Source organism: Eurosta solidaginis, chromosome 2, assembly GCF_040869045.1.
Source record: "Eurosta solidaginis isolate ZX-2024a chromosome 2, ASM4086904v1, whole genome shotgun sequence".
In the NCBI taxonomy this organism is placed as follows: Eukaryota; Metazoa; Arthropoda; class Insecta; order Diptera; family Tephritidae; genus Eurosta; species Eurosta solidaginis.
This window is the reverse complement of record NC_090320.1, coordinates 294201651-294220259: the sequence shown is the minus strand read 5'-3', so window position 1 is coordinate 294220259 and position 18609 is coordinate 294201651. Positions and strand designations below refer to the sequence as shown.

The following is an 18609-nucleotide window of genomic DNA, read 5'->3' as shown; positions in this document are numbered from 1 at the left end:
TTTGGGAAGATGCCAAGAGGCCGAAATAGTTATTAACTGTGAACAGCTCCAGGAACACGTTTCATCTAGTAATACTGATCTTTCAAATGATATCACGGCATGGACGCATGGGCTAAAGGAAGCTTATCAGAGTAAGGCAAAACAACTGCTCATAAAATATGCGAACATATTTGACCAGGATGGTTCCAAACCAGGCCGCACAAATATTGTGAAACATCAAATTGACACTGGAGATGCGAGGCCGATCTGTCAAGCTCCACGTAGTGTTCCACCGGCGAAGCGGGAAGTTGTGAGTCAAATCATACAAGAAATGAGTGACAGCGGCGTCATTGAACCATCAGCTAGTCCATGGAGCTCACCGGTAGTACTTGTAAAGAAGAAGGATGGAAAAATAAGGTTTTGCGTGGACTACCGAAAGTTGAATGACGTTACGAAAAAGGATAGCTACCCGTTGCCAAGAATTGACGACACTCTGGACTCGCTATCTGGTACGAAATGGTTTTCCACACTGGACTTGAAAAGCGGCTACTGGCAAGTTGAGGTGAAGGAGGAAGATAAAGAGAAAACAGCCTTCAGTGTCGGTGATGGTCTTTGGCAATTTACAGTGATGCCTTTTGGACTTTGTAATGCACCAGCTACTTTTGCGAGACTCATGGACCAGGTACTGAAAGGACTACATTGGAAAACATGCTTGGTGTACCTGGACGACATCATCGTATTGGGCAAGAGTTTTGATGAACATCTTAAAAACTTGGAGGAAGTTTTCCAGAGAATAGCTGGCGCTGGTCTGAAGTTAAGTCCCAAAAAGTGTACGCTGTTTAAAAAGGAAGTAAATTATTTGGGCCACAAGGTAACGACAGAAGGTGTCTGTACAGCGAATAAAAAGATAGAGGCAGTAAAGTATTGGCCAGGACCACAGAATCTGCATGAATTGAGAAGTTTCCTTCGGCTGTGCACATATTACCGCCGATTTGTACCAAATTTTTCCAGCTTAGCCCATAGTCTCCACGAGCTAACAAGGAAAACTAAAGCTTTTGAATGGAAGAAGGAGCAAGAAGTAGCTTTCCAAACATTGAAAGAGCGGTTGTGCACTGCCCCAATGTTGGCATACCCGATTCCAGGAGAAACGTTTATTCTAGATACAGATGCGAGCGGATATGCTATAGGAGGCGTTTTATCACAACTGGTCGATGGACAAGAGAAGGTAGTTGCATATTACAGCCGTTCAATTGGAACCCCAGAGAGGAACTATTGCGTTACACGGAGAGAGCTGTTGGCATTGGTAGAGTGCATTAAACATTTTCACAAATACCTCTACGGCCAACGATTCCGTGCCAGGACAGATCACGCAGCGTTGAAATGGCTTCTGCAGTTCCGTTATCCGGAAGGACAATTGGCACGGTGGATCGAGCGACTACAAAGCTACGACTTTTCCATTGAGCATCGAAAAGGTAGTACCCATGGAAATGCTGATGCAATGTCACGAAGACCATGTAGTTTGGAATGCAAGCACTGTTCAAAAGCCGAGGCTAAAGAAGACATTATAGATGTCCGGTTAATGAATATAACATGTACAGATAAATGGGACAAGGAACAGCTAAGAAAGTGCCAGCTAGAAGATGCAGATCTGTCACGTGTTATGCAAGGGCTCGAACGAAATGAAAGACCAAACAGAGAAGAGATGTCAGCAGAGAGTCCCATTGCGAAGTCATATTGGGCACAGTGGAACAGTTTAGAATTGATACCCGGTTGCCTTCATCGAGTATGGGAGAGTGAGGATGGTAAATACAAGAATAAACTGATAGTTGTTCCCAGAAAGAGGATTCCTGACGTGCTCAGCGAGCTGCATAATGGTCCAAGCGGAGGTCATCTTGGAATCACGAAGACGCTCGAGAAGATTAAACAGAGATTCTATTGGGTTGGTTGCCGTCAGTCGGTCACTGAGTGGATTGCGAACTGCGAGGTTTGCAGCAGAGCGAAAGGGCCCAAAACTGGAAGTCATGGCCAGATGAAGCAATATAACTCAGGTGCGCCATTTGAAAGGATCGCCATGGATGTCGCAGGTCCATTTCCTACTAGCAACCGCGGAAACAAATACGTACTGGTGGTTATGGATTATTTCAGTAAATGGACAGAGGTATACCCAATCCCAAACCAAGAAGCAGAAACAGTAGCAGAAGTGGTTAAAAACGAATGGGTTGCAAGGTATGGTGTACCAATGGAGTTACATTCTGACCAAGGCAAGAATTTCGAATCAGCTGTGTTCCAGGAAATGTGTAAGTCATTGGGCATTCGAAAAACACGGACAACTGCATTGTATCCTCAATCCGATGGTATGGTAGAACGATTCAATAGAACATTGGAGGAGCACTTAAGGAAAGTAGTAGACAACTACCATAAAGAATGGGATACCCGCATACCATTATTCTTGATGGCTTACCGATCAGCAGTGCATGAGACAACGGGCCAAACCCCTGCAAAAGTAATTTTTGGCAATGACCTTAGACTGCCAGCTGATTTGAAGTTTGGGATAGATGCCAATGCGGAGAGAAATGTCAGGAAATCCACTAGTGATTTGGAAGAAGAGCTAAGAAAAATACATGATCTGATAAGGCAACGAACAAACATTATGAGTGACAAGAGGAAAGCCAGATATGATAAAGCAATTAATGCAGAAGGTTTTCAGGAAGGAGATTTGGTGCTGTTATATAACCCACAACGTAAAAAAGGTTTGTCCCCGAAATTGCAGTGTAATTGGGAAGGCCCATACAAAGTTGTAAAACGGATCAACGATGTAGTGTACCGCATACAAACCATCGGTAAACCACGAACCAAAATGAAAGTGGTCCATTTGGAAAGGCTGGCAACGTTTAGATCGAGAGATTTGTTTGACCGGGACGATCAGACTTAGGTGGAGGGCAGTGTCACGGATATTAGCATCACTAAGTTATCCCATCACTAAGGCGATGCTAAGGCCACGATAAGCAGTATTTACGTCAATAATCAAATCATGTATACACATATACAAGGCAGCCGAAATAAGTCACACACAGATGCATTTACTTATACGCCTATGTATGCGCGAGAGACTGTAAACTACAAACATTCACATCAATAATTCAATCATTATGTATCTACATAAACGAATAAATAATTGCGTCTACACATATGTACGTATACGATCAGCGGAGCGGCAATGCACAAACACATGCATATATCTTATCTGAGATGTCACAAGAGAGAGCAATAATTTTTGCACGTAGTTGTGGCTGGCGATTTTGTAGCCGAAACTAACTAGTAAGTTCTGGAAATCGAAGAGCCTAGAAGTATGCAGCGTAAACTATAAAAACGGGCAGGCGAGTAAGAAGTAATTCAGTTTGAGTTGAGCTATCAATCAGTTTGATTAAGCACGCGATCTGGCGGCCAATAGTAGAGTTTCATTTGAGTTATCAATCAGTTTGGTTATTAAACCAGCGAGTAGCAAAGTATACGTGTGATTGTGAAATACTTTAATAAAGGCCATTTTTCCATTCTTCAATATTGGAGTTATTTATTCAACAGTTTAGTGATTCGAACTTAGAAAAAGGGCAAATAAGAGGATTTGCAGCAAATTCGTTACAATATCAAATGAAAACTGTTGATGAGTGCTATTATACGGGATAACTTTCATACAACTGGGAGGCTAGGGTCTCGAGGTATAGCCCAAAACGTGGACCCGGGTACCCCTAGAATGTGTTTATACAATATGGATGTCAAATGAAAACTGTTGATGTGTGCTATAGTACAGGATAATTTTCATTCAATTGGGAGGCTAGGGTCTCGAGATATAGCCAAAAACATGGACCCGGGTACCCCTAGAATGTGTTTAAACAATATGGATATCAAATAAAAGCTGTTGATGTGTGTTATAGCACAGGATAATTTTCATACCCCTGGGTGACGTATATAGACCAAAACGTGGACCCGAGTACCCCTAGAATGTGTTTATACAATATGGATATCAAATGAAAGCTGTTTATGAGTGCTAAGCACAGGATAATTTTCATAAAACTGAGAGGCTAGGGTCTCGTGATATAGCCCAAAACGTGGACCCGGATACACCTAGAATGTGTTTATACAATATTTAATTATTTATTTTTTTTTATTTATTTATTTATTTAATTTAATTTCAAAAATAGTCTAATTTTCTTACAGACTACTTGAGTTTGTACTTAAAAATACAGACCTTAGCAATACAATCAAAAAATTATAACACTCAACAAAGATTTGAAGATGGTCTTTGGCAAAGAAAACTCAATGGCCAAAGAATTTGAGATAGTATTGAACTCCTTCAGTGCTCTAAAAATGGGAACATTAGAGGCATATAGGGTCCGGGCGCAATCAATATAGAACATATCCCAATTTCGAAGTGATCTAGGGGGTATATGGAGACAAATACTCTCGAGTAAACGTGGTGAATTAATCACAGCATTAATAATATCATAGACAAAAGTAAGAGAAAGAATGGTCCTCCTACTTTGAAGTTATTGAAGGGTAATGAGTGCACATCTGGCATTATAAGAGGGAATCGGCTCAGAAAAGTTCAGAGACCGCAGGCAAAACCATAAAAAGACTGGAATATGGATATCAAATGAGAGCTGTTGATGAGTGCTAGAGCACAGGATAATTTTCGTAAAACTGAGAGGCTAGGGTCTCGAGATATAGCCCAAAACGTGGACCCGGATACACCTAGAATGTGTTTTTACATTATGGGTATCAGATTGAAGCTGTTGATGTATGCTTTAGTACAGAGTAAGTTTTACACCGCTGGGTGACCACGGTATCGAGATATAGGTCAAAATATGGACCCGGATACACCTAGAATATTTTTTTATATTATGGGTATCAAATTGAAGCTGTTGATGTGTGCAATAATACAGAGTAAATTTTACACCGCGGAGTGACTAGGGTCTCGAGATATAGGCCAAAACATGGTCCCGGATACCCCTAGAATGTGTGTGTATTATGGATATCAAATGAAAGCTGTTGCTGAGAGCTCTAAAGTTCATTGTGATATTCGATTTAATCGCATCAACCTGGCAAAACTAATAAATATGCATGCGAAGCCGAAATAAAGACAAGAATTAATAATACCCACATACGTATGTATTTACATACGTCCTATTCGATTTGCCTGAAATTTCGTATATAAATTTGCCTATATTAGTATTTACGATGCTTTTTTTTCGGGAAGTATACCAGAGACGGACTGGGACTGGGATTAGGACTAGGACTGGGACTGAGACAGAGACTCGGAGTGGGACTGGGACTGAGACTCGGAATGGGACTGGAACAAAATACATACCACCCTCTGGGTCTGGTAATAAGAGATGAAGAAGAAGGCGAAAAACTTGAGAGAAGAGAAAAGAGAGGAGGCTGAGAAAGAGATAGAATGAGACGAAGATGGAGATTAAGCGAAAAAGAAGGAGGGAGGAGTGAATAAAAAGACTAGGAAAAAGTGTAGAGGGGTAGGGCAGAGTTAGACGGAAAAAGCTTATTAAAATGTATGCAGATAGGCCAAATTTAGGTCTGCTAGTATTATATATTATAAACACTCCGCCAAATATACGATTAAACTATAAGGCTGACGCATCGCGCACCTCTACTGACATTTAATTATAAATAAATGAGGACAAAACTCCACATCTAAGTAAGAGGACGTGTAAATTGATGTATGTCATTTTTTATTACTTATTTTTATCAATATTTTGTTTATATTATTGATATTAGAGAAAAATTGTAAGTTTACAAACGGCGATGGTTACTAGGACATGTTTCTGAATTTCACTTCTTCATCAGCTAGCTTTTCGGGAGCTGAGCATTGAACTCGAATCTCCAACATTCATATCACTGTAAAGGCAGATGCCTTTAGCTGCTGAGCCATACGAATGTCCCGTTGTTCGCTGTACAATTGGTCTCTAAAAGTTGCCTTTTTGTTTCTATTCCTTTTAATCACCATGTAGGCACATACACTCCGTATGTAGTTTATTCCTAATAGTGTGGATATGATTTTTAGGCGCGCTTTTGAAAGCTTAGTAACATTTGTTCGGATTTTTTTACATTATTTGTTTTTTAATACGTCCGCTGTTACTATTATATCAATATGATCATATGTATTTAATTAGCGAGCTTTGCTCATATTATTTATAGAATGTTATTTGTTTATATAAATTTTGAAGTTTATATCCCTCAGGAAGGTTACCGCTGAGTAACCGTAATATATCAGATTTTTTCCAAAAAAATGGTGGCTTTATTTTATTTTAATTGACCTCGAGCCGGCAAAACAAATATAAATATATTGATTCCTCATATTTAAAACGTTGATTTTGTTTCTCAGATTCTTCAAATAGCTTATTCTGAACAATAATAATTGAAGCATCCGTGTCTCCCTGCTTCGATGAGGCATCTGGAGATGCAGGAACAGGACCTTCAGTGACATCCCAAACCTTTTCCTTCTTCATTATAAGCTGCATGCTATATTTCCACAGTTCGTAGTTATCGCGATAAAATTTCGTAATCACCAACTTTAGATCAGCCATATCGTAAAGTATCAATAGAATTATCGAACAAACATATTACACATTTAAAAAATTCCACAAGAATATTAACTTGTAATAAAAAAATTCTATATTTTGTGTTCAGATGCAATTACAAGAATGAGAAAAAATTTCAGTATTATAATAAAATTACTGATAAGTACAAATGCTAACGAGATGTTTTTAATATACAACAAGTACGTATATGCAAATGTAAATTAGATATTAATTAACAATATTTAACAATTAACACGATGCGCCTTTTTCGCCTTTTTCGCCTGTTTCTCCAGTTCCTTAAGCAGCTTCTTCAGCTGCTTTGTGACTGACTCTCCATAGCCTCCGCAATCCTTATGAAGGTCTGGTACGAATTCCTTTGTGGAAATCCCTTTGTCTTTTAAAGCATTCAAGTAACCTTTTTTAACTTTATTGGACGGTTTAAGGTGTCGTGTATATATCGAAATGTTTTCTAAATTTGGAAAAGAAACTAATGCTATAAATATGTTTATATGTGATTTTTGAATGACATGTAAAACTGTGATTACGTTCGTCCATTTGTCCTTCATTTTTCGAATTTTATTAAAGGTATAAATGGATTGTTGAACTCCAATCCATTGCGTAGACTTTTGGTTCAGGGACTATGTTAAAGATATGTGTGGGAATATTTGAATTTGGTTTGTTGGCGAAATTATTACGATGTTGGGCCATCTTCAGTGTCATTATTTCTTCTGCTTTCCATCGTTTTGTAGAAAAAATAACTAAAACCTATTGCAAATACAACTACACGAAGCCCAACAAAACAGCTGTATTTTGCTTAATGTTTGACGTATCTTAATTTGAGAAATTTAATCTTTTTTATCTATAAATTTGATCATTGATTGCAATGAAAAATAGTTACTAGTTTGAAAAATGTGTAAAAATGTAATAGATAAAAATAAGTAGACATATTTTTTGAAAAAAAAAAAAAAAAAATATTTTATAAAAAAAATAATTAAACAAATGAATTTAATTAAATTATTAAAAGAAATAGCAGGAAATGTTTGTATAAAAATTAGTAATTCCAAAAATTTTATTAAAAAAAATAATACAAAATAAATTATTTAAATCAAATTCAAAAATTTGTAAAAATTTTAGCAAATAAATTAATAAATTATTTTTCCTATGTTTGTATGTTTAATGGTGTGTTCAATTTTACTTAAGATTTTTTAAGTATTAGTGAGCTTAACGCCGATATATGATAATTGTTATTCAATAATTATTTTTGGTTTTATTGGGAAAAACTGCAAAGAAGTTTTCGAAATGGTACCATCGCAATATGCCAGTAAATGTTTCCTTCTTTTCAGTTTTTCGCAATAAAACCAAAAATATTAATTGAATAACAATTGTCATTTGTCGACTGTAAGCCTATTAATTCTTGAAAAATCTTAAGTAAATCATTTTTCTATAAATATTTTTAATGTAAAAAAGAATTTATGAGACAATTGGTAAAGAAGTAAAAAAAAATAATAAAACTTGTTCATACCAAGTAAAGGTGTCTAAGTTCGGATGTAACCCAACATTATATACTCAGCGTGAGCTTCAATTGTACATTTCATTTCACATAAATTACTTTTGTACATATCACGTGGCACCGCCCGTTTAAAAGAAAAATGTCTCCCCATTTCCTCTTACAGTAAAACTTGATAAGTGAAATATCATTGATTCAAAACTTTTTTTTGCTAATTTTTAGCTTATTATCGTAGGCTAGAATGACCGTTTTAAACTTGTATTGTATCTAAGTTCCCGTGGTCTTTAACCGATCCCGTCCATTTTCACTGGAAATATTTTCTGCTATAACGAAAATAGGGGTACCAAATTTTGTTACGATATGTAAAATTTTCTTCGAGTTATGGCTCTCGAAACATAGAAAATTGCTTAGTTATAAAAGGGGCGGTGCACCGCCCATTTTTTAGAATTTGAAGTTTTTGCCACTTATTGTTATAAATACACTTGAGAAACGAAATACCATTGATATAAAGCTCTTTTTGAAAAGATATAGCTTATTTTATTAGTCCACGACCCTTTTGAAAATCTCTTATATAAAAGTGGGCATGGTCCTTAACCGATTTCGTTATTTTTTGTTCAAAGCATTCCTAAAAATAAGGCAACCTCTCTTCCGAATTTTTTTAAGGTGGGCTTAACGATTTTTTATTTATGATTAATAATATTTGTAAAATTGATTTTATCACAAGTGGGCGGTGCCACGCCCATTTTAAAAAATTTTCAAATTTTTATCAAGAGTCTCAATATCAGTCCACACGTCCAATTTCAACCTTCTAGGTCTATTATTTACTAAATAATTAGGTTTTTTGTGTTTTCCAAAATGTTATATATATAAAAAGTGGACGTGGTTATCATACGATTTCGCCCACTTTCAATACCAATCTATTCTGGGTCCCGATAAGCTGGCGTACCAAATTTGGTGAAGATATCTCGATATTTAATAAAGTTATCGTGTTAACGGACAGACGGACGGACATGGCTCAATCAATTGTTTTTCGATACTGATGATTTTGATATATGGGAGTCTATATCTATCTCGATTCCTTTATACCTGTACAACCGACCGTTATCCAATCAAAGTTAATATACTCTGTGTGCAAATCACGCTGAGTATAAATACGAAAAACGTTTCTTAAATAAAACTAAAACAAAAATAAGTAAACAAGTTCTTTTACTCCTTACATTGCACGACACTATGGACTCATTCATCCTATGTGAGGTCATAACGGACCGGTCAGATCAACTATACATTGCAATACATTTTAAAATATATGTCCTGTATGTAAGAGGGTCGTACTAGCGCGTGCTCCTATATCTACTTTACTGCCTTTATGGCATAGAGAATGAGAATAAGTCGGCTGAAATAACTTTTAGTAAAATAAGACATTTTCCAAAAAACTTAAGATTCGAAAAGGTTTTCACTGGTACTGATTTTCCACCAATAAGAAAACCGCTTCCATTTATACTTATATCGCTGAAATGATCTTGCAGACCATTCGATTTCGGTGACGAACATGCTTAATATGGACCTGGTTTGGCGGCGTTCGGACATAGACACAAATCGAAATGTTTATTCAAAACAAAAAGTACTAACCGGAGTGTCTATCCGAGTATAAATCGTTGCAGAAATAGAAGATGACATATTTTTCGTAATCCACACTTATAATTTTGTAATTAAGAGACAAAGCTGCAAAATATAAATAAATGTTATAGTTTAAATTTCTTAAAAAGATATGATTATAATAACATACAGTCTCCATCATATTTAGATTGAACTTGTCCATCAGAAAGTAATATAAGTGTCCTGGTTCTATGATCTACGGTCCCGCTAATAAATGTGAAAAATATGTGTTAAACTGTTGTGTATATTTTCAAAGTAAACAACAAGAAGAATATGTGAACGCTACTGGGATTTTAAAGAGAAAGCGAGACGCCTTTTCAGGAGGAAAAAAAGCAAAGGTAGAAAGGCGTGAGTGCGAGGAGCATGAGGTTCTTAGTCCGATGTTCAGAGAGTACTTAGATTATATTGGGAATACTCCTCTGACCTTCCAAATGGAGACAGCGATGTACCTACCGCCCAAGTAAGATGATTACTGTGAGCCCGCAATCGATGAATTTATGGAATTTATTTTCCTCCACCCGACTATGATGAAATCAGAATACCAATACCCAGATTAAAAAACAAGCAGACCGCGGGCGCTGATGGTTTTCTTGCGGAGCTATTCGAATACGGCGACGAGTAGTTGATATAAGGCGCATGTATAAGCCTTTGTGCGAAATAGCATCGGATGCGCGAAATATGATCGAAGGAGCGCATGTCTGACGCTTGGAATCCAAGTGTTCTTTGCCCAGTCTACACAAAGTGGGATAATGCAAACTGCAGCTACAAACCTGGTAAATCCCCAATCGACCAGATTTTCACTATATGCCAAATCATGGAAAAAATTCGCGAAAAAAGAATTGACACACATTACCCTTCGTCAAGTTTAAAACCGTCTTGGACAGCACGAAAACGGGCAGCCTATATGCATTATGCCTGCATTTGGTTTCCCCGCAAAATTTATACGGCTGTGCAAAATGACGTTGAGCAACACCTTCAGCCTAGCTGGAATCGGGAAGGACAGCGACTCAAAACTGAACGAAATTTCAGACAGGGCGGCTCTCTCCGCTGGAAGGACCAGATAAAGAACTATTTGAATTCCTTTTGTAATACCAATTGGCACCCGTCAGTCAAATGAAAAATCGACTGGAGCAACTTTTTGGATGGCCAAAGCCGTTAAATCGGTTGAACAGAAATTATGTAAGTAACACCTCGAGTAAATGAATTCAACATGGAGAACTCATTCGTAGCGACGATGTGTTTTCAAATACCATTAAATTAGATCATGTACCACCACCAATAACCTAGTGCCGAAAAAAGTTCTGAACATTAAAGCATGTAGGGACAATATGATTTAATCTCATCGTCCTCAATAAGGCTTCAACACGAAGAGGTTTTGGGTATTCGTCAGATCCCTAATCAATATTTTCGGAACCCTAATCACCAGTTCTGCACGAGCTTTGTTGAGATCAATCATTTCGGCAGATCAGCTCTCCAGTCCAGTGTTTGCTTGGCTGATTTGAGGCTTAATTTTTTACTTTACAAGAAATTTATCTCTTACCAGCATGTCTAAGTCATCTATGCAGGCAAACACTTGGCAGCAATTGTTTTCGAGGTCCCAGCGTAGAGCATACTGTACACTGCTTTGGCGTGACTCTGCTCTCACCCCTCTCCGCTGCGATAATTGACTGCATTGAAAATTATTGGTTCGAATTCGGGCCGTATCTATAATATAAAGAAAAGTGTAGTTATTTGGGTTGAAAGAAATTTTTTTTTTAAATCAAATTGTGGATTTAAAATCTTTTTCTTCCTTCATTATCAATAAATTGCACTAAAGATAGCACAAGGCTGAGGCTTATTGACCTTGCCGGTTCTCGAAATATGGTCATATCCAGCACGAGGTTCATGCATAAAAATATACATCAAGCTATATGGTTGTCCCCGATCGAAATACTGGCAATCAGATCGACCACGTTGTGATAGATGTGCGCACGATCCGAGGACCTAGCATCGAATCGGACCATTATCTCGTCGGAACCAGAATAAGCACCCGCCTCTGCGCGGCTAAAACCAAGGAACAAAAAACACAAGGAATGTTAGACGTCGAAAAGCTGCAATCGCAACAGACTGCCAATGATTTCTCAACTCGACTCTCACACCTGCTCGCTGAGAGCACAACTCAGCCTGAGGGAATGCAGGAGCAGTGGGAGCATATCTCCAAAGCACTTCGTACTGCCGCCGAGAAAAAAATTGGTTACCGGCGGCCACGGAAAAACAACTGGTACGATGAAAAATGCCGCGTTGCAACCACAAGAAAAGACGTTGCCTACTGGGCTACGTAAAAGCGAGCGCAACAAGAGGAGTGTGTGAACGCTATCGCGACTTAAAAAGGGAAGCGATACGGCTTTTCAGGAAGAAAAAAGCAGAGGCAGAAAGGTGTGAGTGCGAGGAGCTTGAGCTGCTAGCCACATGGAATAACGCCCGAAAAATTTACCAAAAAAATCGGCGACAGACGGAAGGTTTTAAGACCGGGGCAAACTCCAGTAAGAACGAAAACGACAAGTTTGTGACTGATATCCAGAGAGTACTTGGATTATGGAGGAAAAACTTCTCTGCTCTCCTAAATGGAGACAGCGATTTACCGCACAGGGATGTCGAACTCGATCCCGCAATCGATGATGATGGAATAAATGTCCCCCCACCCGATTATGACGAAGTAAGAATAGCAATAACCAGATCGAAAAACAACAAGGCCGCGGACGCTGAGGGATTGCATGCGGAACTATTAAAATACGGCGGCGAGGAGTTGGTAAGGCGCATGCATCAGCTTCTTCGCAAAATTCGGGCGGACGAGTGCATGCCCGACGATTGGAATTTAAGTGTTCTTTGATCAGTCCAAAAGAAAGGGGATAATGCAAACAGCACCAACTATCGTGGAATTAGCCTTCTTAATATCGCATACAAGATCCTTCCTGCGAAAGGATTTTAGATAGTATGATTCTTTGATAAGAAAAAGTAACAAATTTTATATATACATAATTTTATTAGAAAATGGATGATTTCTTTTTTTTTTTAGTTATACAATTCCATAGATCGAATATCAAATATTTTGATTGAGATACTTTTTTAAACAAAATAGTAGATACATTAATAACCATTGTTAAATACATTATATTCTATTATTTAGATGTGCTTATAACTATTTGCAATTTCCGTTTGTTATTTTTAGCAATTTTTTTTTTACTACATTTATCATTTTTAAACATTTTCTATTCTTAACAATGGAGTTCTCTGTCTGCTTAGTCGTTTTGGAAACCACTTCAATTCTTTTATTTTTCAGTTCTTTCTGGTCTACGGCATTGAATATATTTTCATACCATTTCGATGCTTCACTACTGCAAAATTTTATTAGAGAGTTATACCGTTTTTCCATTAATGAAGCTAATATCTTTGTTAAATATCACTATTATTTTATAAGATAAATATGGTATGTGTATGTAATCGTGCTCTTTTTATTTAGTTGATTTATGGAAAAACGGTGCAACTCGACTTATACCATTATTCCACACATCCCCTCAATTGTACTAGCTGCAGAACTTAACCGCTCTGGAACAATATTATATAAAAGCGTGCAACTACTCGCATGTGCTGATGACATTTATACCATCGGCCTAAACAGCCGCGCCGTTAGTTCTGCTTACTCCAAACTGGAAAAAGAAGCGGTAAAGATGGTACTGATGGTGAAAGAAGACAAAACGAAGTACCTGCTGTCATCGAGCAAAGAGTCAGCGCATATGCGCCTTGGCAACCACGCTACTGTTGGCAGCCATAATTTCGAAATAGTAAAATACTTCGTTTATTTGGGAACCCGCATCAACACTGAACAACATCAGCACTGAAATCCAGCGAAGAATCACTCTTGCCAATAAATGTACTTTGGACTAGGTAGGCAATTGAAAAGTAAAGTCCTCTCTCGGCAAACGATAATCATACTCTACAAGTCAGTTATCGTACCTGTCCTGCTATATGGTGCAGAAGCATGGACCATGGCAACATAATATGAAGCGGCTCTGGGGTGTTTGAGAGGACAGATCTTCCACAGATTTATGGACCTCTACGCGTTGTTGATGGCGAGTACCGAAGAAGATTTAACGATGAGCTCCACGCAGAGATCAACATAATCCAGTGAATTAAAACGCACCAGCTGCGATGGCTAGGCCATGTTATGCGAATGAAAGACGACGCTCCGGCCAAGAAAGTGTTTCTATCGGAACCCGCCTATGAAATCAGAGGTAGAAGGCGGCCCCCATTCCGCTGAAAGGACCAGGTGGAAAACGAGTTAAACTCCTTTGGTGTGACCAATTGGCGCCGGTTGGCAGAGAGAAGGAGCGACTGGCGCGTCTTGTTGGACGGCCATAACCGTTTAAACGCTTAAGCGCCAATTAAGTAAGTAAGTAAAGATGGCACAACGCCGAAACTGGTTTGTTTCCAAACCAAACTTGCGAGGAATGGCGGAAATGGTTCCAATTCAAGTAATTGATGTATATTGGAGCAATTTTCCAACATTCAAATTTGATTTTAATACAAACCGGCTTCGGTAATGTGCCATCTTCAGTGTTGGTTTTTGAGAACGAAAAGGGAAACAAATATTTTACCTACGCACTTGGAATTTGAAAGAAGTTTCTTTTGACACAATAGTCTTCACTTTTACACCCTGTCGTAAAATCAACAACATAAAAGCAACGTAACTTTCAACTAAAACCAAAAGCTTTGCCTGCAATTAAAAATACTTACTCTTCATTACTTATTTGGAAGTCTTTTACTTCAGGGTTATCGCTATTTCCAAAAATGTAATCACTTTTTTGGCAGCGGTAAAGTACAATCTTCTCGGGAGGATATACACTTTGCAAATACCAGGTACCTTTGAACTGTAAATAATTGAAACATAAGCTTTTAAAATTGTGTTAAAGTCTATGCATAGAACTATAAAATTGGCCTAGCTTTATAGAGCTGGCACTTAATTTATTTAAGTATATAGAACCTAATACTCACCCCTTTTAAGTCCACGCTTCTTTCATATGCTATATCTGGACACGAACCTGGTTTTGAAACTCCGGCCACCAAACATGATGATGTCAAAAAAATTAAAATTGACAAAGGGACACTGAAAAACAATGGAAATTAATTTAAAAAAAGTGATATTGTTAAAAGAAACTTGGTGGGCTGAGTATAATTTTTTATTACATTTTATTATATTTTTCTTTTGATTTTATAATTTTTGTTAATTTAGTTTGATACTTTTTATTTAATTTTATATATTTTTATATCCTTTTATTTTGAATTTTGAATGAACACACAGCACATACACATAACGAAATATACACAAGCATCAATTTTGACAATATCCTCTCATGTACGTACGAATTATAAATTTAATTTAATTTAATTTCTCAAAACCAAATTTGACAAGGGATGACGGAAAATCGTTCCAATATACATCATTTATCCATCCTGTCGGAAAATCAACAAAACAATATAAGTCAGTTATTGCTTGTCAGGCTTTTAACTTGAACGCGAACGGACTACTTAAAATTTACAAGCGACGCCTACTGAAAATATATAAAGCAAAGGCGAGTAATGCCTGGAATTTAATGTTATTCCAAAATTTGCTAAAATAACAATAAAGGCAAATACCAAATCTAGCAGAAAAACATTTAGAAAACCGGAAAAGGATTTTTTAAAATATAAGTTGGAAAGCTTATACTCGAAGAAGGATGAGATAAATGCCGAGTTATTATCTATCCATTTAAGATTGGCAGAACAACTACCTACGACTGAATTAATGGAATGTTTCGACCGCATTAAGACAGAGGTCGATCAGGAACTACAACAAAAATACAGGTCGCTGAACCGAAAATTGCAGGACGACGATAGGGTAACCAAAACCAAAAAACTCATCAGTTTCATGACAAGTTCGTCAATCTCACAACAGTGGCACAACTTCTCGAAAAGGGCCTGAAGCACAATATCGTGGACCAAAATACAGTAAAAAAAACGAAGCAAGCGATTGTAGATGCGGAGATGCAATATCATTGATACCACAGGAAGAACAGGAGCACGCAAGACACATGTGCAGGGAAATCATAAAAAAGGAGGTGAAAGCACAGGACGGACAAAAATCGAATACAGAGGAGAAAACAATAAAGAATATACGATATAAACTAAGGAAAAACAATATTGTCACAACGAAAGCGGACAAAGGAAACACCACTGTGCTAATCGAAAAAGAGCAATATATATCCAAAACGGAAGATCTCATAGAGAAAATGAAATGTCGTAGAATGAGAGAGGATCCCCCAGATGAATTTCAAAAACACATCAAATTTGCTATAAAAAATGCAACAAATATAGTAGATTCTAACGTGGCGCATAGATTGGTCCAAATGAACCCTTCGGCTCCTCCACTGATTGCGCTACCAAAAATCCACAAGCCGGACACGCCAATCAGGCCCATCATTAATTTTAAATCGGCACCATGTTACAAACTGTCCAAATATTTAAAAACGATATTGAAATATACTCTGGAGCTAAGGAACAAATATGCAATAGCTAACACAACAGAACTAATAGAGAGACTTGAGACCGTAGAGCTAACAAGGAACAGCAAATTGGTATCTTTCGACATAAAAGATTTATACCCATCTATACCACTATCGGAGACTTTGGACATAGTTAGCTCAACAATAGTTCATAATACAAAAAACAAAGTGAAAAGTATGCAAATCACAAATATGCTATTTAGAACCACTTTACATCAAAACTATTTTCAATTCAACAATAAAATATATAGACAAACAAATGGTCTTGGAATGGGAAGCCCCAAATCAGCAATTCTTATGGAAGTGTTCATGCAAGATCTGGAAGAAACGTACATACAGGAGCTGAAGTCCAAATTAGGCGTGTCATTTTATGCTAGATACGTGGATGACATAATATGCGTTTTAACTACTAATGACGAAGAGCTTGTACTGGAGTACCTCAACAAGCAGCACGGAAATATAAACTATATATATATGGAAACTGAAAAAGATGGTGCAATCAACTATCTAGACCTCACGATAAATATTGATAAAAAGCCAAAAGATTTAACTATGACATATATAGAAAGCCAACGGCCACCGACACAATAATACACAATACGTCAAATTACCCCCAAGACAATAAAAATGCAGCATTAAGTCACTTGGTATATAGACTTGAAAGAACACCTCTTACACAAGAGGCATATAAGAGAGAACATGAGGTCATATATAATATCGCTGCAAACAACGGATGTAAAAAAGCACTAGTAGATAAGCTCAGAAGGACAAATGGAGAACCGAAAAGAAATAATTAAAAGCAAAATAAAGCTGGACGACTATGACATATACTGGAAAACAACATATAAATTGGCAAATTTCTTTAAAAACTACAACATTAACACAGCATTCAAAACATCGAACAATCTAGGGCGAAAACTAAGAACTAACACCAACTCAGAGGATCCGTTTAGCAGCCACGGTGTATACAAGCTTACCTGCGGATGCCAGCATAATTACATAGGACAAGCAGGACGGCAAATAAGAACGAGGTTCAGAGAACATATTAGAGATAATAACAAAAAAATACGGAATCCAAACTTTATACCCTAACTTCGCGAATAACATGGACGAGGATGAATGTTCCCCAGCAAATATCAATAAAACAGTTAGGGTCCTTCACATACAAGCAAAAGGACGACGTCTCAGCGTACTCGAAAACAAAAAATAAACGAACAGATAAACACAATTTCTGACACAATATTCTATCCTTTAAAGCTTGTTTACAAGAAACAAAATAATGACACAGGTACAACAGACAATCACACAACAACAAATAAACACAAAACCATTAACACACCAAAATAACAAATCCACAGAGAAGGCTTTAGTCGTTTAATCACGGATTTTTACCTACCCCAGTCAGCCACACAAATCTATTTGTAAACCACCCTCGGTTCTGAATGAACACACAGCACATACACATAACTAAATATACACAAGCATCAATTTTGACAATACCCTCTCATGTACCTACGAACTATAAATACAGGACAAAGGACAACAACAGATCAGAACGAAAATCGACACTGATGATGGCACTAGGCGAAACCGGTTTGTCTCAAAACCAAATTTGACAAGGGATGACGGAAAATCGTTCCAATATACATCTTTTATTTAATTTTTTTATTTTATTTAATTTTTTAGTATATTTCATTCAATCTTTTTTATTTAATTTTATTTTGCCTCTTTCATTTTATTTCATTTTTTTTCTTTATTTTACTAAATTATCTTTTGTTAAATCTTTTCAGATTTCATTTTATCTTAGTTTGTTTTATTAAATAAAATTTTATTTTAATTATTATTTTTATTTTATTTCATTTTATCTCTTTATTCCATTTTATTTTGTTTTATTATATTTTCTTTTATTTAATTGTTTTTATTTCACATTATTTTATTTTGTTTTAACTTACTTTAGTTAATTTATTTATTTATTTTATTTTATTATTTTTATTTCATTTTACTTTAGTTTATGCTATTTTTTTATATTTTTTAGCCTCTGTTTTAAATAATTTTTATTTACTTTGTTTTCCTATTGTGTTTCGGCGGTTGTCTTGAACTTTGCGTCAGTCTCCGATAAACTTCTAACAAAAATTAAGGAATAGTCGAGTTTTCTGAATAAGCACCCAACGTAATAGCGGACGCCGTGGTGTGATGGTAACGTGCTAACCTACCACATCGAAGATCCTGTGGTTAAGGAAAGTAAAATGCAGATTCAAAATCTTTAAAAAGGTGATTTTTCTAGAAACAATCGGTG

At 36.8% G+C, this 18609-nt stretch overlaps 1 protein-coding gene across 1 annotated transcript in view; it reads right to left on the bottom strand.

The window, feature by feature from the left end:
• Nucleotides 1-6682: 6682 nt before the first annotated feature.
• Nucleotides 6683-18609, bottom strand: part of LOC137242863 (uncharacterized) — a 45114-nt gene continuing 33187 nt past the window's right edge. The window contains exons 2-6 of the mRNA XM_067770116.1: nt 14767-14878; nt 14509-14642; nt 9866-9942; nt 9709-9801; nt 6683-7041 (exon numbers count right to left, since the gene is read on the bottom strand). Of these exons, the coding sequence (XP_067626217.1) occupies nt 6815-7041; nt 9709-9801; nt 9866-9942; nt 14509-14642; nt 14767-14878 (643 nt within the window). The 3' untranslated portion in view covers nt 6683-6814. The remainder of the gene's footprint in view (nt 7042-9708; nt 9802-9865; nt 9943-14508; nt 14643-14766; nt 14879-18609) is intronic.